Genomic DNA, 26512 nt, shown 5'->3' on the forward strand with positions numbered 1-26512 from the left:
GTTGTACTGGACGGTTCCTGCACCCACTCACATTTGCAAAACAGAGCACATATAAAACAATTTCTTATAAAGCACAAATGTAGAATACACAAAGCTCACACAGCCTGAAGATTACAAATACTACAACACACAGCTAGACCAGCCAAATCACAGGACAAACACTAAAAAAGAACACACAGACACCACAAACACCGACACTTTCTGCTGCAGAATCAGCAGTGTTATATGAAGAAAGTTTGAAGTTAATAAAGAAGTTATCTAAAGTATTTGGTGTGCTCTTTAAACCTACTACTTTTATGGAACGGTATTAGAGGAATTATAGAGTAAAGACAGTCTGTTCAGGCAAAAGAGAGACAGAGATAATAATTCTTCTAATGCCACAGCGCACAAGGCACCTCATGGTGCTGCGCCTGCCATAAATACAGAACAATATTATTTTGTACCAGGAGCTGCCTAATGGTTAACCTATCTACACAATCGGGAACAGGAGAGGAAGTGTAACTAAATAAGGACAGGAAGGTGTGGTGACAAATTGCCAATGCAAAATATATTCAGCGTCTGTTCCATGCCGTACAGAATGTGTCTGCTGGTTGCTCTGTTTTTGTCTTTATTGGCCATAACGGGTGAGTACAGCTTTACAATATTATATGTATGTAGATAACTAGTCTGACCTGTATTGTCTGCTATGTGTAAATGTTACCATGTACATATTGCTTCTGCATGCTATGTATACATTTATAGGGGGGGGCTCCTAATTATATGGAGCTACTCCATATGATTTATTTAATGGCTGATGTGTCCTGGAGCTCAGTGCTTGTTCCATAGGCGGTACCATAGTTACATAGTAGGTCAGGTTGAAGACTTAAGAAAAAAGTCTATCAAGTTCATCCACTAGGGAAGTAAACATATCCCAGATATTAAACCCTATAAGACATAGTTGGTCCAGAGGAAGGCAAAAAAAAACCCTGGTACAATTTGCTCCAACAGGGGAAAAAATTCCTTCCTGATTCTCTGAATCAACAGTCTGTTATCTTTCCTTTGATGGCTTAACCCCCAGTTATATTCTGTGCTTAGAAATCATCCAGCTTTTTCTTAAAGCAATCTATTGTAGCTGCTGAAACTACTTCCTGAGGGAGCCGATTCCACATTGTCACAGACCGTACAGTGAAGAATCCCAGGACTCGATTCTAACTTTTGGAAGATTCTACAAGTTGGAATGATCTTCTGCTGAACAGGAGGAGGAGGAAAGTAACGATGCAGGAAAATAGATTTTGAATACAGGTATGTATTGTGCACTGAGATCATTGTTTGGCTTTGCAGGAAACTGCCACCGCCTATTCCCACAATTCCCTCTGGACATTATATTTCCTCCCCACCACACACTTTATATACTGTTTTGTACATTACTTTGTCCTGACTGCTATAATCTATGTGCTGTCCAGAAACATTGCACACACCTGACCCCTGAACTAATGTGTTATATTGAATACCATAGGTGTCAAACACATGGCCCGCGGGCCAAATCTGGCCCCCTAGCCATTTTTTGGCCCCTGTTAGCTTCCCTGTGACTATAGTTGTTGCAGCAGTGGAGGAGAGAAAGTAGAGTCTGTTGCAGGTAGGAAAAGACTGCACAGCATGGTGAACTGTTTAGAGACCTCACTGCTAGAGGGTGGGGTGGGGGAGTTGGAGGGGGGCTAGGAACGGCAGAGAGGAAGAAGAGCAATGAAAATTTGCACACTGCATCAGAACGCATATTACCAATGACTGTGCTTTGTATGTGCACCAGGTGACAGCATCTAACAATGACTCTGGGCTTGTGACATTTAGCTTTTGGTAACTAACTAGGTGCAGTAGTATGTAGTGGAGGAAGCATCCCCATCCTTTTCTAAGTTATTTCAGACTCCTAAATATTGAAAAGCATCCAGGATAGAAATGATTGCTCCAAAACTAGATGTCATACATATTGCATTGCAATTCAAAACATTTCAGATGTTAAACTCTTAATAAACAATTCGTCCCGCAACCATGAGTGTGTTTTTTATTTTACCCTTATATATTTGAGTTTGACACCCCTGTTGTATACATTGAGGTTAATTTACTATAGGGATATAGCCTGTAGCAAAGTGAATTACCCCTTTGCAGGAGACATTTTACTGAACTTAGTAATTATGATGAAGCTCTGCTGACTTCAACCGTCCAATCATATGCAGGAAAGAAAAATGTTTTTTCAATCAGATTTTCAATGTTTGAAGTAATACTTTCTGGTGTTAGAACGGACATATGATAGTTCAGAATACCATCTGACATAATACTACATTCATCCTGCCTTTATAATCTTCTATGGATTGGGGGATGTTAGGAGATCACACTACTGCCCATTGGAATCAGGTAAGGTGGTAAGTGACCTACTGCTCACCCAATCACCTGTGAACTCAGGGATGGGGAAAGGTCACCTCTTGCAAGTCCAATCTCATATGGACCCAGGAATAATGGCAGGTCCCCACCTCTTTCTGTTATCTTTCCTTTGATGGCTTAACCCCCAGTTATATTCTGTGCTTAGAAATCATCCAGCTTTTTCTTAAAGCAATCTATTGTAGCTGCTGAAACTACTTCCTGAGGGAGCCGATTCCACATTGTCACAGACCGTACAGTGAAGAATCCCAGGACTCGATTCTAACTTTTGGAAGATTCTACAAGTTGGAATGATCTTCTGCTGAACAGGAGGAGGAGGAAAGTAACGATGCAGGAAAATAGATTTTGAATACAGGTATGTATTGTGCACTGAGATCATTGTTTGGCTTTGCAGGAAACTGCCACCGCCTATTCCCACAATTCCCTCTGGACATTATATTTCCTCCCCACCACACACTTTATATACTGTTTTGTACATTACTTTGTCCTGACTGCTATAATCTATGTGCTGTCCAGAAACATTGCACACACCTGACCCCTGAACTAATGTGTTATATTGAATACCATAGGTGTCAAACACATGGCCCGCGGGCCAAATCTGGCCCCCTAGCCATTTTTTGGCCCCTGTTAGCTTCCCTGTGACTATAGTTGTTGCAGCAGTGGAGGAGAGAAAGTAGAGTCTGTTGCAGGTAGGAAAAGACTGCACAGCATGGTGAACTGTTTAGAGACCTCACTGCTAGAGGGTGGGGTGGGGGAGTTGGAGGTGGGCCAGGAATCGCGGAGAGGAAGAAGAGCAATGACAATTTGCACACTGCATCAGAACGCATATTACCAATGACTGTGCTTTGTATGTGCACCAGGTGACAGCATCTAACAATGACTCTGGGCTTGTGACATTTAGCTTTTGGTAACTAACTAGGTGCAGTAGTATGTAGTGGAGGAAGCATCCCCATCCTTTTCTAAGTTATTTCAGACTCCTAAATATTGAAAAGCATCCAGGATAGAAATGATTGCTCCAAAACTAGATGTCATACATATTGCATTGCAATTCAAAACATTTCAGATGTTAAACTCTTAATAAACAATTTGTCCCGCAACCATCAGTGTGTTTTTTATTTTACCCTTATATATTTGAGTTTGACACCCCTGTTGTATACATTGAGGTTAATTTACTATAGGGATATAGCCTGTAGCAAAGTGAATTACCCCTTTGCAGGAGACATTTTACTGAACTTAGTAATTATGATGAAGCTCTGCTGACTTCAACCGTCCAATCATATGCAGGAAAGAAAAATGTTTTTTCAATCAGATTTTCAATGTTTGAAGTAATACTTTCTGGTGTTAGAACGGACATATGATAGTTCAGAATACCATCTGACATAATACTACATTCATCCTGCCTTTATAATCTTCTATGGATTGGGGGATGTTAGGAGATCACACTACTGCCCATTGGAATCAGGTAAGGTGGTAAGTGACCTACTGCTCACCCAATCACCTGTGAACTCAGGGATGGGGAAAGGTCACCTCTTGCAAGTCCAATCTCATATGGACCCAGGAATAATGGCAGGTCCCCACCTCTTTCTCCAATCACCTATGGACCAAGGGATGGTATAGAGTGACCAACCCCAACCACCTGTGAACTCAAGGATGGGGAGAGGTCACCTCTTACTTGTCTAATCTCATATGGACCCAGGGATAAAAACAGGCCTTTACCTCCTTCTACAATTTCCTATGGACCCAGGGATAATGGCAGGTCACTTCCTTCTTCTCCAATCACCTATGAACCAAAGGATCATAGAAAGTAACCAACTCCAGTCACCTAAGAACTCAGGGATGGTGGGAGGTCTGTACTAGAGACAGAATAAAAACATTTATAGTGTCCGGACACTTGTAATCCTACAGAGAACCAACCAATAATACTGAACCAATAAGTTTGATAAAATAGTTGGGCACAGCTTTGCAACCAGCAACTGTTGAGATAATCGACACCTTGGTATCTAACATAAAACAAACCATACATGCAGCAGTCAGAATACTGAATACAGAATAGAAGGGTGTTCTTCTATGAAGGTCATTATTATGTCCATAATAAATGGTAGCCAGTATGGTTATTCGATTTCTTTGTCAGTCTTTTTTTCTTTTGTATTGTTGTAATGTTTATTGTAGATGCTTCTCAAATTGGATACATCCCTGAAACCTAAGAACCTTAACTGACTCATGCCTTCTTTCTTTTACTTTAATTGTGCTCTGGTTCCCACAAATATCTGGGTAGTCAAGTAATTTGTTACCTAACTTGGGAAATTATATTGAGCGCCCCATGGAGTGGATGGCGTAGCACCCCATCCCTTTTCTTCTTTTCATCACTCAACATAAAGCACACCAACATTTCCACAAAAACATTAGGAAATAATTACATTAAACATTGTAATAAATATAATAAAAATTGTATTAATGTAACATTGCTAATCTAGAGGGACAGGGTAACATACTGTATATAAAAAGAAAACAACCAAGGACAAATCCCCAGAGCTAGAATCCATAGCTTACTGACCAAATCAAAAAAATGTTTCCAGGGACACAATCAGTACTGCACAAACACAACCAAAAATGGATGCCATTCAACAGTGCACAACCATCAGGTAAGTTAATCACTGAACTACAGGGCCACTGACCACCAGCCAGAGGCATATTTTTAGTTCACTGGGACTTGACTTGCTGGTGCTACCACTAGAAAGCCACCTAAAAGTTCATCTTTTTTTGCAAGCTACTCCGCTGGCATAATTGGCAAGACGGAAGTCCCCACGTGTGCACAGGGAATCCCTTACATCATTATAGTGGGAGTGTGCTTGCTCTACACGGAGCCAGCACTGTCACCGGACTCCGTGCATAGAGAAACCCTGACGTCACCTTGGTGGGCTGTGAGGGCCCCACGCAGACCACACTTACACTAACCCTGGTTAGTGGTTGGCCCCCACTCATTTTAACCTCACTAAATCTGGCCCTCTTTGCAAAAAGTTTGGACACCCTTGGGTAGATCATACACATAATAACAGCATGCAATGCCAAACTCCAATATCTAAAGCTAGCAAAGGAACTTTCTTGTATTAAAAGAGGAATAGACTGCAGAGATGGAGACATAATCCTGCCTCTGTACAAAGCATTGGTCAGACCACATCTGGAATATACCGTCCAGTTTTGGGTACCAGTTCACAAAAAGGACATTGTGGAATTGGAGAGAGTGCAGAGAAGGGCAACTAAACTAATAAATGGAATGGAGGAGCTCAGCTATGAGGAGAGATTAGCTGAACTGAATCTATTCTCCCTTGAGAAGAGAAGTATAGGGGGATATGATCACCCTGTATAAATATATAAATGGTCCATATAGAGAACTCTCTTCCTGATTATTCACTTTGAGATCATTACAAAGCACAAGGGGGCGCTCTTTGCGTCTGGAGGAAAAGAAGTTTAAGCTCCGGATAAGGAAGGGATTCTTCACTGTAAGGTCTGTGCAAATGTGGAATCGGCTCCCTCAGGAAGTAGTTTCAGCAACTACTATAGATTGCTTTAAGAAAAAGCTGGATGATTTCTAGAAGCACAGAATATAACTGGGGGTTAAGGCTTTACAGCAAAGATAATAGTGACTGTGGATTTAGGGAACATCTGATTGCCTCATGGGAATTTTTTTTCCCCTTGTTGAAGCAAATTGTACCAGCGTTTTTTTTTTTTTGCCTTCCCCTGAACCAACTATGTCTTATAGGGTTTTTTTATCTGGGTTATGTTTTTTTCCCAAGGGGTTGGATATAAAAGGTTGGATTTGGGAATTTGGTTGCAGAGGTCATACTACCATTCAACCAGAATAACATAATACTAAAGCCTTAGAATGGATTAGATTTAAAACTTCTTAAAGCCTCCTCATACTATTTTTTTATTATTGCAAAGAAAAAGCAGCAACGTTTCCTGGACTGGATTTTAATGGTTATTACTGGAATAATGATAGTGCTGATGGTGAGGGGCTTGGCAATTCTGCACAGTTACAAAAAAAGAGTTTTGCATAAACTGAATATTTTTTTTTTGACCTTGCTGTTTATTGTTGTCACACTTTCATGTATTTATCCTATATTTTATATTTATATTTTTTGTCATTCTTTTATTTTAAGTATCAGGATATCAGGTAAAGTGTCAAAACACAAGCCTCCCAGTACTGGGAGAAGATGTTACTCTGACATGTGAGTTCCAAGCTCATCAGGATGTTCTGCAAGTTACCTGGCAAAAGAAAAGGGGGGAGAACACTCAGAACATGGCGACCTACAGTGAAATTTATGGAACCAACATTGTCAAACTGTTTGAGAATCATGTCTCCCTTATAAATGCAAGTTCAAGAAACTCCACTATAAAGATTTTTAAATTGAAGACGGAAGATGAAGCCTGTTACGTCTGTCTCTTTAATGTATATCCAAATGGTGCCATCAAAGGAGAAGTTTGTCTGACTGATCTTCGTAAGTCAGTTAAAAAGTAAACATAATAATGGAAAACTATTTTAGTAATAACCAGAAAAAAATAGGATCAATACAACCAACAAATTAGAGAGAGGGCTAGTACCTTAGCAGTGCATGCATTATGTCAGCAACCCTGCACATTCAGTAAGACTAGAAGAAGGATAGCTGGGTGGTCCAAGCCAAAGGAGTGCAGGAGAAAAAATCCCTGTGATGAACAACACTTAGAGTGTCAGCTATATTAGACCATGGATGGGCAAAAAGGAAAAATTGGTGTAATGCACAGAACATATCATATACTGAAGGAGAAAAAGGGTAGCAAGAACAAGTCACAGACAGCTAGGAGAGAGCAATTGTTGCAATGAAGCAGAGAAGGCAGGTTTTGAATCAATAGGATTTTAACACAATACAATATTCCGGAACAGCTAGATCATCTGCAGTGTTAGGGATGAGGTTCCTGAGTAACGAGTGCTGAATGATGCCAAAAGTGCCAAAATGCAATGGACCACAGTGTGTTAAAATTGCTTTATTTCATTCTAATAGGCCTACCTCCAAACCCAGATCCCACAAAAACAGTGGATGTGAAGGAGCACAACATAGGTGGTTCCAATACGGGTGAGTGTGTCGTTAAATCTTGATTTATTAGGGGACCTAAAAATAGGTAAAAAGCAAACACCGGCAGTAAACCTTCATGAGTTCTGATCTGAATTCAGTAGATCATCAGTAGAATGTTCTGGAACTTACGGCTGAGAGAAGAAACTCATCAAGGTGGCCATACACTGGTCGATGTGTTCTGGGAGCATAATCAGTAGAAATAAAATGAAACTCCTTGATGTCAATTGTTTTCCTGGTTGACGCCTTGTGCCCAATAGAGCCTACATTCAGCTGGTAGCGCTCCCTTACATCTTCCAGCCAAAGGGAGCAATTCCTGACATTTCCACTACCAACCAGTTGAGCCATGGTAATATTGTAAATGGAGGTAGTGATCCTATTGGCTGATGGTTATCAGGGAGCACTACTGGTTGAATGTCGATCAGAGATTGGCCAATCCTAATCAATGTTCACATTCTTGTAGGCTGTCTGTTTTATTGGTAAAGCCTCCTATACTATATTTTTATTGTTGCAGACGACCCAGAAATGCAAAAGAAAAAGCAGCAACGTTTCCTGGACGGGATTTTAATGGTCATTACTGGAATAATGATGGTGCTGATGGTGATGGGCTTGGCGATTCTGCACAGTTACGAAGCACATCGAAAGTAAGTTATATGTGTGTTCTGAGTGTTTCCTATTATGTTATTTTATTAAATAGCCAAAAAAACATAGAAACAGGGATTTTCAAGGTACCAATAACACTAACAATTTTCATTGTGTCATTACTAAAATACATCTATATTAAACCATTATACTCCATCCACCTGAAAACCATATGTGGTGGAGGAGGGTACATTACATGGAAGGTCCAAGGCAACACCGCAGTAATTTAAGTAATCCTAACCATGCTTAGAATACTGTACAATATAAAACATGTGCAGCATGGTGTATGGAATGTAGTGATCCAGTAGCTGGAAACGTGTTGGTGCAACACCGCATAAAAATGAAGACGGCTTCAGAGGTCTGAATGATGTAACATATAGCAGAGCATCAAATTAAAGGGATAGGGTTTACAACAGTATACCCATGGAAACAAGACAGTTACCAGTCTGGTTGACCTCACCTGATATTATCTTCCCTCATTACATAACAGAACCCCTTTATCCCCTTTTATCCATGGATATTAAGGGCTCTGTCAATGAAATGAAAATGAGAAGTAAAGATCTATGCAGGCTATTTCTTTTGCGGGTTTTCATTTATTTAACTGGATTTATTCCTTCTGATTCTCAGGAAGACCCAAACAGTTCATCAAGGAAAAAAAATAAGGAATCGATTCCTGGATTCCCAATTAGTACAAGAAATCTACAATTTGAAACACCCACCAGCGTAACAAATCAACAATTCTGAGGAAAATTTAGCAACGTTTTTTGGACTATTCCAAAATATAGATAGGTGGGGTTAAGGTAGGTTTTAAGAAGGCCAGGATAGAGGGTGACTTTGGTCAGTTAGTGCTGGCAAGGAGAAAATTTACTGCCCACCCTCCCAGTCAAGGCTGTGGTATCGGTGTCGGGGAGTCAGGGCAGCTAGGTGCCAGAAATATCAAGTCATTGCATATAGGTGGGGTCCAATAAGTGGATTTTATTCTTTACTATTTATTATATTTTACTATTTGTAACAGCTATTTGTATATTTGTGTTACTTTTTTTGTCTATTTTAGGGAAACTTAGATCACTTTTGTAAGAAAATAACACCAAAATAAAGCCATATTTTGTTTATAAAAAATGTGATATATGTGAGTGTTTGTTATCTTGAGATATTATACGGAATAAACAAGGTCATGGCAGGATTATAAGTGGTTCATAAGGGGTACACAGGTTTGAAAGCTAAAGTGGTGCCCAGGGGTGGTCTACCCAGGGGCGTGCAGATCACACCAGGTACAGCCATGCGGTGGATACTTTAGGACTACGTCCCTAGCAGACACAGTTTCTTAAAAAAGCGATACTTTGCGGCTCCTTAGCTCTGATATGTCAAACAGAGCTGAAGTCAAAATTAGTTGAACATTGATTAGCTGGGTGCTAATCTTTTTCAAATCTTGCAAGTGTTTACTTGTATATTGTCACAATTGCCTATTTGTTACCCACATAATGACCATTTAGTGTTACCCACATAATGACCATAAAGTCACATTTGACCTTCCTATTACAATGATGGCCTGTGTGCTGCATGTATTTTGTAACAGTTGACTGATTGTTGCCAAAGTTACCAATGTTTTTCATGATTGTTATCGAAAATAAGAGGAATGTGCACTGTGTGTGGGTGTTAAGACATCCAGCTATTCATCAACTCGGCTAGGTACATCATTGGATAACAGACCATATAAATAGTTTTCGTTATGGTTTCCACTTGAAACCACTAGTGGACAGGAATTAGTATTTGTAAAAGTAGGTCAGCAATTACAACCCACATACTTGTCCTAGCAGGGAATATAACTTACCCATCTGTTCTATTTTACTAATGGAAAAACTTACTAAAATAAAGGTCTGAGATTTATCTGTATTTATATTTTTTTACTGTTTACTGCTATACAAGTCACAGACTTCACTCCATTGGAATAACAGATAGTCAAACCCCACTCACACATCTGTATAACATAATTATACAGAGAAGAGACGATAAAATCAATACAGAGCAGGGATTACATGCAGGGATTATGTTTTGAATGGGGTGGACCTCTTATGCTTGCTTCCCTATGTGAAATCTTTTATATGACTGTATGAGTTATCAAGCACTGTATGTATGAAAATAATACATATCACTTTACCAAAAAAGAAAAAAAAAATTCTTTGTCTATCCTCTTTATAATTATTATTTTTTTTTTTTTGCTATATTGCATACTTTAAAACAAGTACTTTGTAATATTTTTGGCATCTTTAGGCTCAGTTGAGATAGGTCACCCTGCAGGTAATCAAACCAGATACACAGAGAGGGGCCTGGAGCTGATGAGGAAGGAGGTCAGAAGAAGGCCAGCATGACCAGGGACTAGAGGGGGGTAAGGTAGATTAAGAGCAAGGAAGAGTTGCATAGGTTAATAGAAGATGATGGTTGGGATAGGAAGAAAGATCAAAACGGAAGTGGAGTGAAAAGGTTATATGGAAGGGTAAGGAGGAAGTGGGGTGAGCAAGGGTCCACCAGTCCAAAGCCTTTAGTCTTCTTAAACAATAAACAGTATAATACTATTATGTGTAGCCTCTATGTCAAGTGTTTAAGAGCCCCTATATCTTTAAAAATGAAGCCAATGTACAAAAGACATTTTTTGTTTTCTGTTTATTCACTTTTTTTTATTTTTTTGTCAAGAAATAAAAAGATAAAAATAAATACATAATTTCACCAGAACCAACTGCTTTACCTATTCCTTAAGGAAAATTATACATTATGTATTCTGTGGTCTGCATACCAACTGTGCCCATTTTGAGGGGCTCCCATCCTCGCTGCACTGGGTTTATGGGTCGTAAAACCTGGTTTAAACTTTTTAAGGAGCATTAACCATCCCTGATCTCCCAGGTCTGCACACCGATGGAACCTAATTTGAGGAATTTAAACCGTTTATGTAGTATGTTGCCAGGTCTGCAGACTTACTGTGTCCTATACAAGTATTTCCCTCCATCCCTGGGATGAGTTGCCAAGTCTGCATACTTACTGTGTAGATGGCAAGTAGTTCCCACCATCTCTGACATTAAGTCTTAGGTCTGCACACCTACTATGTCTAATACAAGTATTTCCATCATCCCTGGGAGGTGTCGCCAGGTCTGCATACCTGCTAAGCCCATTACGAGGACTTCCTGGCATCCCTGGGTTGAGTTCTCAGGTCTGCACACCCGCTGCACCCATGATGAGATCTCATTAACCCTGGGCCCTTTTGAGTCTGTACCTTTTCTTTCTTACCTGTTACATTTCTTCTTTTTTTTTATAACAGAATGTAACAGAAGAATCTAGAAAACACAATTGTGAAAGCGAACACCCAAATCTATGAGCTGGATTGAAACTAGGTCAGGAGTTTTATAAAGATGAATTGCTGTTGTTTGGCTTGGTCCATCAGCCACACCATGAATATTTTAAAAATTGTAGAATTGAGATCATGATTTTAGAAGTAGATCTTTCCAATTCCATGGTCTGTTGACATGTTTTTCCCCTTTGCTTCTGAAAGCTCGCTGGTAGAGTTGTATATACTGTTGACTTTTTGTGTAAAGCTGGCATATGGCTCCAATTCTTCCACAATCTAATAGGAACAAAAATAAACATCAGTGCCCAATTAGCAAACTTTATCCAACCAAGTTCCTAAAACTGTTTTAAGAACCAGGTCCCAACATTTGTCTCCTACCCACTTCCCTTAAAAATACTACAAATCACAATAGGAAAGGTTTCAGCAACAAGGGCAGAGCTATCAATCCAGAAAACAGTGGCCAGGACTAAATGTGACTGGAAAGCTTGTAAATCAGAAGTATTGTTATTATTATCAATCAGTATTTTTATAGCACCTACATATTAGGTCACGCTATACAAAGTCCATAGTCATGTCACTAACTTTCCCTCAAAGGGGTTCACAATTTAATATCCTTACCATACTCATATAAATACAGTCTAAGGTCAATTTGGGGGGAAGCCAATTAACCCAACTGCATGCTTTTTGGAATGTAATACAAAACCGGAGTACCATGAGAAGACCTGACCAGATAGTGCCTAGTGTTAGCATTTAGCATAGATAGTGTAGCATTTAGTGCCCATACCACCTATCAGTTTAGCACTGGAAGTGCAGAAAAGTGAGCAAAGCAACCAACCCTCACGGCATAAGGCAGTCTGGAGCAAAAAACAAAAATATAGATATTTATTTGTTTTTAGCCAGTGAGTTGCAAAACAATGGCTTTAAATTATTGGTTTTTAGCCGTAGACCCATACAAAGGAGAGTGTTTATTAACCGGACACCAAATAACCTATACATTGGAGGCAGTGGCTTGCCATTCATGGGCTGCAACAATCCTCAAGTTTTCAAAATGGTTTCTAATCAGCTAAAAATTTTTCCAAGATTGAACACAACTAAACAATGTCTTGATGCATAATATAACGACAGCAATGTTGGTCCCAGGAATATTTAAGCATTCTTACCACGGTAGGATTTTCTTGCATATCTGAAACAATTCCTTTTTTGTTTGTACAGATTGCCCTGCAGGGGAGAAAAAAAAAAGTAGTTTGGTGGTCTGATCTGTTCAGATATACATTTCTCTTGCCGAACAATTTGGTAACCAAATGGATAATGTTGCTGTTGTGGGATGAATTCCAAAGGACCTCTTACTAATACATAACTGCAACTCCGAGAGTGGAAACTTAACTGGGTGTTATCAAGTAAATTAACCCAGATTAAAAAAACAAAGAAAAAAGTAAAAAACAACTGCTGCCAAAGGTTAAAGTGGGCAAGTTACATAAAGTTACGTACATCATGGTAATGCAAGTGATAACACCATGGCATAACCACACATTCATATATATAATGGGGTTCTTGGTAAATATATTTGCTTAGTTTTAGTTCAGTAAGTATTTATTGACAAAATTCTGGTGCAATCTCAGCTATGAAACTCGTATAGCAGATCTCGCTATATGAGGATGGTAAGGGCCAGAAAAGGCAAGGTGCAAAGAATCTGGGGTGATGATGATTTAAAGAGGTTTTGATAAAAACTATTTTCCTTTTATGTTTTCTTTAAATTTGAATAAATAACAGCAATGATGCTGTAGGGTGCTGGTATTACCACATTTAACTGTAGACCTTTAAAATGTACATTTATTAAACAACTACCCTTCAAAAGAAAAAAAATAATCAGGGCTAAACTGAGATCAACGGATAACTCAAAAAAGGAAAAAGGAAAAGATGGAAATTCCTAAAGAAAAGTATAACAAAACAGATACAGCAAAACCAGTATAACAAAACCAGTTAAGGAGCTGAATGTGAAGCACAATACAGGATGCAAGGATATGCTGAGTACAAATGGGTATGGGTATGGGAATGAAAATAAAGAATTGCCATTAGGCAGTTATATTATTTGTATTGTAGAAGAGACATTACCTGTCACTCTTCCATAAAGTACCTGGATGCAATATTTATTTTTTACATTTACTTCCACAATACAAGGACTAGACTGTAAACATTAGGATAGGGGGGTACAAAGTAGAGTGTACCCCACCATTGCACTACATAGGTCTCAAGCTTATCACTGGCTGCAACACATTGGGTTATCCAGTTCTCAGCCCTTATTGGCTGTTTTGAGGCTCTGAATAAGAGGTTATTCTGGGCAATATGGGTTTGTAATACAGAACCAAAATTGTCTAAATTGTTTTGAGATTAATGTGAATCCTTCAAATTTGCTACAAGTGCAAGCTGACCCAAATCGAAATGTTATCCCTAACTATCAAAACTTTATTGGGTCACCTCTGAAGATTGTAATCAATAATGGACACACTTTTCACTAGCCGATTTTCACAGTTAATTAAATATTAAAAAATAATAATGAATGTAGGATCCTTTGGTTTTTTTATCTGGACTGCAGAATAGTAGGGTGGCTTTTTGGGTTCCCACATCACCAGCATAGTGGTGTGGTCACTTTCCAAGGGCTGTCTAAAGCCTCACAGGCTTGAGGAAACTAAAGGGGTATTAGGGCTGATTTACAAAAAGAATTTAGGGTGTTCACATAGCAAAGTGAATTACCTCTTCATACTCATTTGATGTTAGTTAGAAAATGTTTTCAAACCCGGGATGAGATAAATTCTGGGTTTGCTGGATCGGGGGGGAATAATTCCCTCATCTTCTCCAGTCTTCGAGAGCCTTGATAAATCAGACCGAATGTGATGAAGACTTTTTTAATAGCTGTAAATGGGTGAAAGTAGGGCAGATAGGAGGAATGTAGGTGCAGGGGCAAAATGTACCCAGAAATGAGCATACATTTTGTAGGACTAATTGTGTAGGTCCGGCTCCCCACAATTTGTCCTATACCCAAATACATGACTGAGATTATTTGCTCGTCACCTCCTGAGCTGCAAAGTCAAACCAAGCAGAACAAAGGTTCAGGAAGCAGGAAGTCTGTTTTTCCTACTGGGGCAGGGAGGGAGCAAGTTACCCACCGACCCTTGGTAGTTGGGTACAGTTTTATTATTTGGGGTCCTTGAGAACAGTCATTTTATTGAAGTTGGAAGAATATATCTATGGTGTTGGAGCCCTAAAGGTATTAATTTCAGGAGGTGGTGACCCCAAAGAGGGGGGTGAGAGTGGTTGGGAGGCTGCAAGGGTTGTAAAGGAGAAGGGGGTGGGTCAAGGGGGAGGGGCTTGTTCAGCAAGGAAGGAGGAGCGGGCCTCTGGGCTACACAAATCAAGAAAAGGAATTTTTCCAACAATTCCATCTGCATGGACTGTGCTGTACCTGAATGTATGCATGTTAAATACACAGATGTTCTAATATATTTAGGTACATACCTGAGATTTGACCTCTGCCAGAACAGGATAATGGTGATGGCGATCACAATGATGACAGCTGCTGGTACTGCAACCCACCAAAGTATCTTCATTTCTGGAATAATTAATTGGTATGATCGTTACTAAACAGCAGAGGAAAGAAATTTAACCAGGACACAAAAACTATTCTTTTACCCTTAAAAATTTTCAATCAGGTTATTTTTGCTGAAAGGCACAGGTGATGTACCTTCTGCTCTCCTACCTACATAATTGTACCCTGGAACTGTAACATTCACAGCTTGGGATGCCTGGCAATCCTGGCTTGCCCTGCATTTGCCAGGACTGAGTGCTCCCACATGCCTGCGCAGAATTTACATCATCCTGGCCCAGATAATCAAGATGGCCAAAGATTGCTTTAACTTCCAGCTGAAGAAAAGCAACTCCAAAACATGATTGAACTCTCACAGGGATGGTGTTCTTTTGGTGATGCAGAAGGGTTGCAAGACAGAATACTTTTCCTACAAAGAAAAAAGCTAAAGTTTGCAAGAAAATTTATCAAGTCTGTGTTATAGTCTGAGAAGACCAAGGTCAAACTTTTTGGCCACAATTCCAAAAGGTATGTTTGGCGCGAAAATACCATTTTGCATCACCAAAGAACACCATCCTCATGGTGAAGCATGGTGGTGGCAATATCATGCTTTGAGGTAATTTTCAGCTGAAACTGGGGCTTTGTCAAGGTGAAGGGAATTATGATCAGTTCTGAATACCAGTCACTGGTAGCCCAAAACCTTCAAGGGGCTGCTTTTAAAGAAATTACACCTTGAAATAGGCCAATGACCCCAAGCATACATCCAAATCAACAAAACCAGAACATTTAGGAATCACCCAGCTCAGACCTAAATTCAATAACAAATCTGCAAGGTGTCATTTGAGGTTAAATGGCACAGTTAAAAAACACTAACAAACACAGAAATGCGATAAAAAAAAAAATAATTTAGTGAGATAAAAAGAATCCAACATACCCGCAGATCCTGGAATTGTTAAATGTAATAAAACTGGACTGGGGAAGGCTGGATGGTAAACGGCGCAGGTTGTTTGAGTCTCATTGTTCTCCATTAGGGTGTAGGTGCTGATGACAGTAGTGGTGTTATTATTTTCTATTGAAGTTGTTTTAGTGACTTTAGAGTGCAATGATGATGAGTTCCACTGTAGGGTAGCGGCAGGATGCCCCCCAATAGCTTGGCACTCGGCAGACATGGGACCAGTTGGTTTAATTAAAACAGAGGGTTTAACTGGAAATAAAATAAATAAATAAAAATTGTGTTCTATAGTAATGTTCTTTGTTACCAATTCTGTGTGTTACCGCAGGATTACCAGGTGAAAGGAAAAAGACAGAAAAAGTAATGCATTGGCATTCATTCTCTTTAGTTTAAATACAATGTAAGGTATATTTTATGTAAAATCTGTCTTTATTAAATTTTTGAACAAACAAGCTTCCAAACATATAAACAAAGAAATCTCAAAAATAAATTTAACATTGCAAAAATCTGTATGTAGGTTAATCTTGTAGATTGTTGTAGAATCTTGTAGGTTAATTCTTGCAGATATAGCAAGAAAGAGACTAAAGCTGCGTACACACGTCAAATTTTTATCGCCCGATAATCGGCATCAGCCAGATATCGGGCGAAAATCTGCCATGTGTACAGTCGGTGTCGTCCATCGTCCGAACGACCGACCTGGCGGATCCACGGACGATGAACGACGACTGATCCTAATGAAAGGGAAGGGGGAGAGCGTGTAGCAGGGTGCCGCTCCGTCGCTCTCCCCCTCCCCTCTCCATAGAGCAGAATAGTGCTGTATGTACTGCACCGTTCATGCATCGTGCAGTCCTTTGTCGTTGGAAAGGATCTTTCACAATCCTTTCCAACGACAAAGGACTACACGATGCATGAAAAAATGCACAAAAATTGCACGTTTGTACGCGGCTTAACACATATAAGATAACTACATTGTACATGATAAGTACCAAAACACCCAGATAAATACAGTAAATGGAAACACGAGAGGAAAAAATGAAAAGACAACCGAAAGAATGAAAAAAAAAACAAAAAAATATAGAGTGGGGTGAAAATAGAGGAAGAAGGAAAGGGAAAAAAGAAAGAAGGGAAAAAAGAGAGGAGGGAGGGTGGAGAAGAGAGAGAGAAAGAATAAGATTTCAGCAGTCAGTAGTACACTTTTAAATACAATTGCAATCATAACCAATACCAATGACACCTTGCCTTCATAGAGAGTTATGTATATGAGAGAAAATTGACAACATATTAATAATGTTCCCAGAGGCTCATAAGAGATCCTACATATCCCATGACATGCCGTCCTGAGAGCCCAATTCTTCCCAAAGTGTTTGTTGTTCTAAATAAGCAATGTCATCCATCTCTTTTATCCATCGCAATGTCCTGTAGTAATAAAGTGGCAGAGGAGCCCTCTTTTAATGATTTTATTTGAACCTGATAGAATGGCCAATAGTAATTGGAGGGCAAGAGCTCCAAATATGAAGCATAGACCCAACAGAGTTCCAACATCTCCAACGTGTAGGAGAGTAAGAAGGATTAAATCTATAGATATCTTGTGGACATCTATACCACTTGCTCAAAGTTTTAAAGTAATTCTCCTGATCTTTGGCAGATCTAGACAACCGGTGAACATAGCAAAATTATTTCATGATTAGATCTAATTCTAAGTCATGTCCTAGTTCTCATTCCCATGACCTGACAAAATAAGGAATACCCAGGCAAGTTTCAGTTAATAAAATATTATAAATGCAGCTCACTCCATGGAGGACTCTGTGTTTTTGTAAAAGAAGTTGCTCAAAAGCAGTGGGGGATCTAGAAAGCACCTCAACGGGAGTAATGGAGTAAATAAAGTTCCTCAATTGAAAGTATGCTAAGCAGGCCGATCCCCTTGAGCTGGAGGTACTCGTATGTCTCAGAAAGATGGGGCTCGTCCATGGGTAAGTACCTGAATTATTTTAGCGTAAACAGTGCTATTCCAACTCAAAAATAAAGGCGTATGTAAATCACTAGGAAAATCAGGATTGTGGAATAGTGGAGTCAGAGGGCCCGGTCTAGTGGAGAGAAGGCCTTGTTTATTCATGTCATCCCATAAAGACCATGTTTGAGTGACCGTAAGAGGTGTGGGTATCGATTGGGTCCTAGATTGTGGAGTCACCCAGCGGGATGGTGGTAAAGAACAGGATGCCATGTGTTCGTCAAGAAGTCCCCAGGCCTTATGTTGTTTATTTTGGGTCCAATACACAATCCTATGAATAATAGCAGCCTTAGAGTATAGATCAAAGTCAGGTATAGCCAACCCGCTTTCCTTCTGGTAAGTACCTGTCGAATAATCCTGGCTTTCTGTCCTCTCCATATAAAGGAATAAATCGCCTGTTCTAGACTAGGTATAAAATAACGTGGGTGTGGGGCTCCCAGTGTATAGAAATATTAGAGGACTTTCGGTAGTATACCCATCTTAATCAACTCCTCCCCATCCGCGATAATAAAAGATTTTGGTATGACCTAAGCAAATTTTCTATGTTGGATAATAAGGGTTTGTAGTTAATATCCACAATATCACTCAGTTTGGAGGGAATACATAGCCTTAAGTATTTAATGGCATTATTTTGCCAGGAAAAGGAAAATTTCTCTTTATTGAGGATACTTTTGTCTCCGGAATAGAGATATTTAAGGCTCTGAAGCAAATTAGATAGAAACTTGCTTGGAGGGTTAACTAAAGAGAGATTCACCCAGACGGGTGTCTAAATATCTTACTATTCTAAGAGCCCTACAAGGGGACATGGAGGGCACATACCTGTAGAAACGGCAACAACATTACGCCTACGTGCAGAGGCACATTTAACATAGCATAAAAATGCAACGATATCATGCAACATTAGCAAACCATTAAAGTCCAAAACCAAGTTCCTGAGATCAATGCCAGTTGAACTATAAAAGTGTGGTTAGAATCATCTAACACATAGAATCATCCAGATCCCCATGTGGAGATGTGGGCCTTTCCATAGACCAGTTCCACCAGGAGTCGTGAGCATCACACATACTGTTACCATCCAGCATCCGCTCATGATGTTATATGGAGGAATCCCAACAAAGCAGTCATAGAAGAAGACTGATCATAGTCAGCCCAGGAGATAGAACATAGCAGAAGTCACTTGAGTATCCGATAGGAGAGGGAGAACCAAAGGTACTTGTAATTCAAGTCAACCACTAAATATATTCAACATATTGCCATGTGGTAATTGAGTATCTCTGATCATGGGCCATTGACGGCTTGATTCCAGGCAGGAAGATCAATGGGTGGTAGATCCAGGGTAGAGATAATGTTGGGTAATCTTGGGTAGATCAGTGATATCTTTAAACACAAGAATGTGTCGTTGAGCTCTAATATGTAGCTGAAATGGGAAGCCCCATCTGTAAGAAATATTCCGTGCTTTAGGCGTCTCCGGTAAAGGCTTTGGGGCCCTATGCATGGTAAGCATGCGGCGTGATAGATCTGGTAAGATGGACAGTTTCGCCCCATCAAAAATCCAGCACTTGTTTGCGGCGGGCAGCTGCCATAACATAAACATGAAAATAATGCACTCGGCAAAGGACATCCCTTGGACGCATGGGATCAGAAAGTTTGGGGCCCAATGCCCTATGCACGCTATCCAAAAGTATTTTAGTAGATACTGGACGGTCTAGGAGTAAATTAAAAATCCCCTGAACAGAGGCCAACAGATCAGGTGTGGTGGTAGCCTCTGGTAGGCCACAAATCCTAATATTGTTCCGCCAATTGAGGTTTTCTAGATCATCTATAGAGCAGAACGCCTGCTGTATTTTGCGTGTATGATCTAATACATGTTTTTCCAGGCTCTGCCTGAGCTCTGCCAATTCTTGTTTAAATGAGTTTTCCAAACAACATGTATGTGACTTATCTAGTAGGCTAAATTTCGATTAAGGCAGCTGAAGGTGCAGGCTCACCTGATAAAATTGGTGCTGTGGAATCCTTGGAGTCTTCCAGGGAGCAGTGGAAGTGCAAGGATGTAGCAGGACCGCATGGTGCATCCGCCATATTGTCTCCCATGGAAGCTGCTGCATAGTGCTGTGAACGCTGGGGGAAAAACCCTGTGATGTCGCCACCCGCAGTCCCCCCGGTTCCCTTGGTAGTAGTAGAAGTATTCCCCTTCGTGGGAGTATGATGCTTAGGGGTTTTGGAAGGCATTTCCGCTGGATACCGCAGTGTGCCCCGCAGGGAGCTCTGCAAGATTCGGCTCTATCCAGCCTTGCGCAAACCACACCCCAATTAAGGTATATTTTATACTTGCTTTTTTCCTCTCAGTGAGTTACAGTATAGAGGTATTAATTTGAATACATTTATATTCGAAGATAAACCTGAATTTTTTTTTACCTTAAAATGCTATCAGAAAAATAATTTTTGTTTGTTTGTTTGTTTTATACCCAATCCAGATGATAGCGCTGTGTCCTCATGCAAAGTAAAGTGGATAACTGACTGTTTGTCACACATCACGACGACACAGCACCATCTATAATTTGCCAATGAAAATACACAAAAAAGCAAGTGACCCATCATAAGCAACTTGAAAGTACAAAATTAACCTATTAAAAGGGGGAAAAAAATATGAACAAAATATTGATGGTATTGTGTCCTCATGTAAAGCCTAGTGGATAACAGACCTTCTACCTACTACTACTAATACTACTACTATTTTTTTGCACTTTTCAGGGGGACACGGCACCATCATCATCTTGATAGGGTATGAAACAATCAACAAAATTTGTAACCAACGATAATGCACAAAAGATTCAAGAAAAAATGACATTGTGACATTGTACTCAAAAGTACAAAATACTTCAAACTGTAAAAAGAGGGAAAAAGGCAAACAGACAGAGCCCTTTAACTGTTTTAAAAACAACACATCATAAATATATTTATTCACATTCATTTTTTTGGGTACTTCAGTTGATTATGGTTTTGAACGTAGTGTTGGTAGTTTTGGTCGAATATCTCACTATTCGATTTGACAGCTATTCCATCGAATAGGGGGATATTGTTCAGGTGAACGAATGCTAAATTCGAACACCATTATTGTCAATGGTGGGAAAAGTTATTTTTCGGGACTGTAAAGAACTGCAAGAGCAATCAGGGGAGCGGAGCTGTCAGCTCCGCTCCCCTAATCGCTCTTGTAGCCCTTTACTAGTTGTATGTGTTCTTGGATAGTGATATTGCTCCCTGATTGGCTTTCCTCAGCCAATCAGAGAGCACTAGAGGTTTTGAATTGGGAGAATTGTCTCTATTTAACCTCTAGTGCCGGGGTTCGCACACTGTTCTCAACGAATGCAACCACGGCCCATTCATTGACAAGATCCCCAAGGCACTAGAGGTTAATTAACCTCTAGTGCCACGGATCGCACACTCTTCTCAATGAATGCGACTGCGGTCACATTTATCGAGAGGATCCCCAGCACTAGAGGTTAAATGGGGCAAGTCTCGCCATTCATTCACCTCAGCGCTCTGTGATTGGCTGGGGAAAGGAAAATCCTGATGACGCTTGAGCTGTCATCAGGGTTTACCTTTCCTCAGCCAATCACAGGGCACTAGAAGTAGAAGAAACTTGTCCCCATTTAACCTCGAGTGCCCGCGGATCCCACACTTTATACTTTCCAGTATTTTCAGGTATCTTAGTTTATATTAGGATCAGTTTATATTCGAGAAAATAGGTATATGTGTTTTTTTTTATCTCTTCTGAGAGGAATATATATATATATATATATATATATATATATATATATATATATTTATATGCATACATATTTATATTCATTAATAAAGTCACAACATTTAAAACTTTTAGATTTAATAATGATCTTATGCTTATATTTTTTGAGTTTGCATAATACTTGTTCCTAAAATAAAATACAGTAAATAAACACTTACCTAATACCTGTAATATAATTATATTAAATAAGGTTCCATTTTCATTTACAATCTCACAAGTATATTTTCCTGCATCAGAAAGGGTGCTGTTCCTAATGGTGAGGGTAATCTTTTTGGTGTCAATGTCTTGACGCAAGCGATTACTGCAGCCATTGAATGTCTCGTTAGAAATGTTGCGGTGTTTGGTGATAGTTGTGAATGACACAGTGCACTCTGGCTCTTTTAAACGTTGAACCTTCCAGGTAGACATAACTAATTCTTTTCCCTGTTCAGCTTCACAGAATAGAGTGACCGTGTCTCCTCTGTGAACTACTTTGATGTCTAGAAAAGAAGCACAAGTAAATAGGATAAATGTAGCTTCTATATACAATGGGTAGCACAACCCTCCCCCTGTATCAGTCCCCATTATTAAGCTTGTTTGTAATTTCGATCTTGTAGTGAATCGGGCCTTTCTTGCTTACAGAACATGTAAGTGAGAACGGCCTTGTGATTTGCCATGAGGTCATGTTCTCCTTGAATTTAGAGTTCATCTGAGTTTGCCTGCAGTCACAGCTGATTGGAGGCACCCGCGTGCCTCCAATCAGCTGTAACCAGAGGTTCCCACTGTCACTGGGCTGTAACAGGGACCGTGGGAACCTGCACCCTGGACTTAATGGATTTGCAAAATCGGTTCACGGAAATTTCGCTGACCCATCGGAAGTTCAGGGAAATTTTCGAAAGACTGTCAGAGGCATTCGCACTCTTCCCTAGTCTGGACAACCCTGATATACATTACCATAGGTGGCTTCAAACACAGCAAAGGATGCAATGCGTATGATTCACTTTACATGATATTGCAGCACCTGTAGTTTATAAATCGAAAAAGTTGCAACAACCCAGTTTGCTGCTACGCAGAAATTATATTTATACACAATGGAAACAACGAAATGTGTTGGCCTCATGGGAAACATTGATATGAAATATTTAGACAAATACAATATTACCCACAGAATACTTGGATTATACCTTTCTACCAAACATTTGGAGTCCAAAAAGTTCCAATCTCTTTCAGCAAACCCATGATTACACAATTGGTATAAATTAGTGTCTTTTAACATTTTTAGCATGGACTAAACCATATTAACTTTCAGGTCTTCAGGGAACCCCTTCTATAATCACTATAGTCACAGCTCACTGTATATTCGCGAGATGCTCAGTGGGTGACATAACTCTTACGGCACAGTGGCTCAGAGGTTAGGACTCCGGCCTTTGCAGCGCTAGGTTCTAGGTCCAAATCTTGGCCAGCAGAATATCTGCATTTAGTTTGCAGGTTCTCCTTGTGTCTGTGTGAGTTTCCCCCAGTTGTCTTCCCACATTCCAAAAACATGCAGTTAGATAATTGCCCCCCCCAAAAAAAACTTAGACTGTAAAAAAGACATGACTATGGAAAGGACATTAGATTGTGAGCTCCTGTGAGGGTCAGCAAGTAACATGACTATGGACTTTGTACAGTGTTGCGTAATATGTTGGTGCTATATAAATATTGAGGAGAAAGCCACCCTTACAGATAACCAAAAAAAAAATAAAATAATAGGTGTCCCTAAAACTGTTCTAGAGTCATCAACTGCTCATTGCTCAAGGAACCCCTAGCAACCCCTGGAGGAACCCTGGTGTAGAGGCTGCTGGCAGTTTGTACTACATCTGGCTGAACACTAGGGGGCAGGAGATTAATTTCAATATCAGCTTCCTGCCTATGGAAAATTCCTTGCATTGGACATCATGGAAATGAGTGGTTACTTCTGGTCTTACCTCTCTACAGTACAATCGTGTGGCTACAAATGAAGACATTCTGAATGCAGAATGAATTGTAGCCAGTGGCTGGTCTCTGCAAAGGATATAGAGGGTTTTGTAGTGATCACATGATGACAGGGGGAACAAATGTAATAATAGAATCAAAATCAAAATGGGATTGGATTAGTATCAATATATATAAATATATACATATTTTTTTTTTGACTTTTGACTAAATATACTTGACACACTAATGAACTCTAAATTGTTCCTTAGGCAAGAAGTTCCTCGTATGTAAAGTTTTTCATGACCAGGTGTATTTTTTATTTTATTTTGGTATATTGTACTGTTTTGTGCTAGACATATTATATTTTAGAAAAATTTTAAACATGAGAAAGTATTACCAAGACGATAAGGGTATCTAAAGAGAATGCACAATAGATGCTGCTCTATCTGATGTTCAGGTTACTTTGCTTGAAACTGTCTGAGTGCGGCAATGGCCCTGATTTACTAAAGCTCTCCAAAATTAGAGACGTTCGACTATTATGGGAGAACGTGGGTAACCCAGCAAACCTGGAATAGATTTCCTAAAATCATTTGCTAATATTTTGCAAATCTTTTCAATCCTGGACTAGATTCATTCCTTATGTCCTGGATCACCCAGATTCTCCCATGGCAGTCCAATATTAATATTTTTATTAGTATTATTATTATTAATAATATTAAACAGGATTTATAAAGCTCCAGCATGTTATGCAGCGCTGTACAATAAATAGGGGTTGCAAATGACAGACGAATACAGAGAGTGACACAGGAGGAGGAGAGGACCCTGTCAAGAAAAGCTTGCCAGTCTTGGAGAGATTTTCAGGCCATATGACTCTGATGACTTATTCACATGTGTGTGCAAACTTCAGGTTCAGCTATTGTGTTCTGTAAACAGCAGGCTCATTTGAGTACTGCTGAGAAGCACACTGGGCTAAAAGATAAAACAAAAGACAATAAAGCACCTGCTGTGACAAAAGAGTTACAGATTACAATAAAGAATACCTCAAGGTGAAATAATAAAGACCACGTCCCAAATAGGGGAAATTTACTCTCAAATTCTATCCCAGTCAGTACTATCCCATGCATAGAAAATGAGTGAAAATCTTAAAAAAATCTAAAATTCAATGTAAACAAGAGAAAATATATTTTGAAATAAAAAAGGGGGACATCTGCCGAGGTGGTAAAAACCCTTAAATTGGGGAGATTTCCTTAATTTTCTGTCTCTGGTACAGCAGTAAAATCCAACAAAGACAGAGTACTGCATTCAGCAAATTCCCCTCCCTATTGCTTTTGTTACTCCCAGAACACATAAATACACAACATCAATAGTGGTTGAATGGCCCATAGACCTTGTATTATAATTTAAATAACCTTTTAAATAATCATAACAATAATAATACTAAATCCAAAAAATGACAAACCAAATAGAACTTAGTATTAACCATAACAAAAACATTCTCCTAAAACTATCCTGAGGTTCTTCTTACATGTTTGGTTACCGTTCCTCGAAGGCCTCCCTTATCCACTAACCCCCTTTTAGGGGATCTGCACCACCATGATATATACCTTTCCAGCAGCATCCTCACCGAGCTCGGGAACGATATCACCACTATTTGCAGTCCCCAACCCTCGTCCATTCCAACTATAATCACAACATGCCAGAGATTCCACACCAGGGATGGATCTCTGACCCCAATAAAACCACTCCCCAAAACCAACCCTCGAGGACCTCACCGCAACCAAACTAACCTTCCCCAAACCCTAAGGGGTGAGCGGGTGGGAAAACTTTTCTCTCACTCTGTCCCACCAACATTGACCACCCCCCTTTGTTCTTTGCACTTTTGACACTTTAACCCAACCCCACACTATCCCCCTCGTAACTATCCCCCACATAACCCCACCTTCTACTTTAACACTTTTCTTACCGGTTCCCTGTCCTCCCCCATTCATATAGGGCTTCCACTATGCTTCCTCGGGTTCCCTTGTACCAGTCCTGGCTTGAATTTTAGTAGATATTTGTCTGACTAAACATCAAAAATGAAGTTTTGCTCTAACAAGGCTGTCTGACCTTCTTTGCTGTAAGAAATCAAGTATGTATATTAAGCTAACTTCACCTTCCATCTCTCCTCCATAATAGACTGGAGTAGTCAGTTAGACATACAAAGCCAAGAGACATACAGGCAGGGCAAGGCAGTTTGATTCTTGTGTGATATATATATAATATATATACGTATAATTAGACACACACACACATACATATATATGTACATACCGGTATATATATTTATTATATGTGTACATCGCTATATATATATATTTATATATATATATATATATATATATATACATAAATAGATATAAAGCAATGTAAATATATAATAAATAAAATAATATTTTGTTTTTTCAAGCCTGAATGGAGTATGAATGCAATGGAACACAAGATTTCCAGAACATGCCTTGGGTGGGAAATGTGTGTCCAGCTTGACCTGAGCAGCATGTCGAACTGAAAAATAGGTCAGCAATACCACCTACATTTTTCTCCGCTTAGGTTTCCTTTAGGTCATGTTTCTCTTGTTTGCTCATCATGTAAAGTTTCCTGTGCGTGACACAGTTTGTATTAGTGGTGTGATACCAACTCATATATCACAATGACATTCCCCAGATGTTACATAGTAGCATTGTTTCATCACTATGT

At 39.6% G+C, this 26512-nt stretch overlaps 2 protein-coding genes across 5 annotated transcripts in view; one reads left to right on the plus strand and one right to left on the minus strand.

Moving 5' to 3' along the window:
- Positions 1–202: 202 nt before the first annotated feature.
- Positions 203–26512, plus strand: part of LOC140321616 (OX-2 membrane glycoprotein-like) — a 77868-nt gene continuing 51558 nt past the window's right edge. Inside the window, exons 1-5 of one of the 3 annotated variants that reach the window (XM_072398359.1) lie at positions 203–623; positions 6573–6927; positions 7452–7523; positions 8035–8164; positions 8790–9265. In XM_072398359.1, coding sequence (XP_072254460.1) covers positions 539–623; positions 6573–6927; positions 7452–7523; positions 8035–8164; positions 8790–8906 — 759 coding nt within the window. In that variant the 5' untranslated portion in view covers positions 203–538 and the 3' untranslated portion in view covers positions 8907–9265. Of the gene's footprint in view, positions 624–6572; positions 6928–7451; positions 7524–8034; positions 8165–8789; positions 9266–26512 lie in introns of those variants that run through there. The other 2 variants (XM_072398360.1, XR_011918987.1) reach the window with 2 other exon arrangements.
- LOC140321613 (cell surface glycoprotein CD200 receptor 1-like) overlaps positions 10809–26512 on the minus strand; it is a 25171-nt gene continuing 9467 nt past the window's right edge. The window contains exons 1-6 of one of the 2 annotated variants that reach the window (XM_072398357.1): positions 25743–25863; positions 22003–22323; positions 16014–16283; positions 15013–15106; positions 12660–12717; positions 10809–11775 (exon numbers count right to left, since the gene is read on the minus strand). In XM_072398357.1, the coding sequence (XP_072254458.1) occupies positions 11641–11775; positions 12660–12717; positions 15013–15106; positions 16014–16283; positions 22003–22323; positions 25743–25767 (903 nt within the window). In that variant the 5' untranslated portion in view covers positions 25768–25863 and the 3' untranslated portion in view covers positions 10809–11640. Of the gene's footprint in view, positions 11776–12659; positions 12718–15012; positions 15107–16013; positions 16284–22002; positions 22324–25742; positions 25864–26512 lie in introns of those variants that run through there. The other variant, XM_072398356.1, reaches the window with a different exon arrangement.

Source organism: Pyxicephalus adspersus, chromosome 1, assembly GCF_032062135.1.
Source record: "Pyxicephalus adspersus chromosome 1, UCB_Pads_2.0, whole genome shotgun sequence".
NCBI lineage: Eukaryota > Metazoa > Chordata > Amphibia > Anura > Pyxicephalidae > Pyxicephalus > Pyxicephalus adspersus.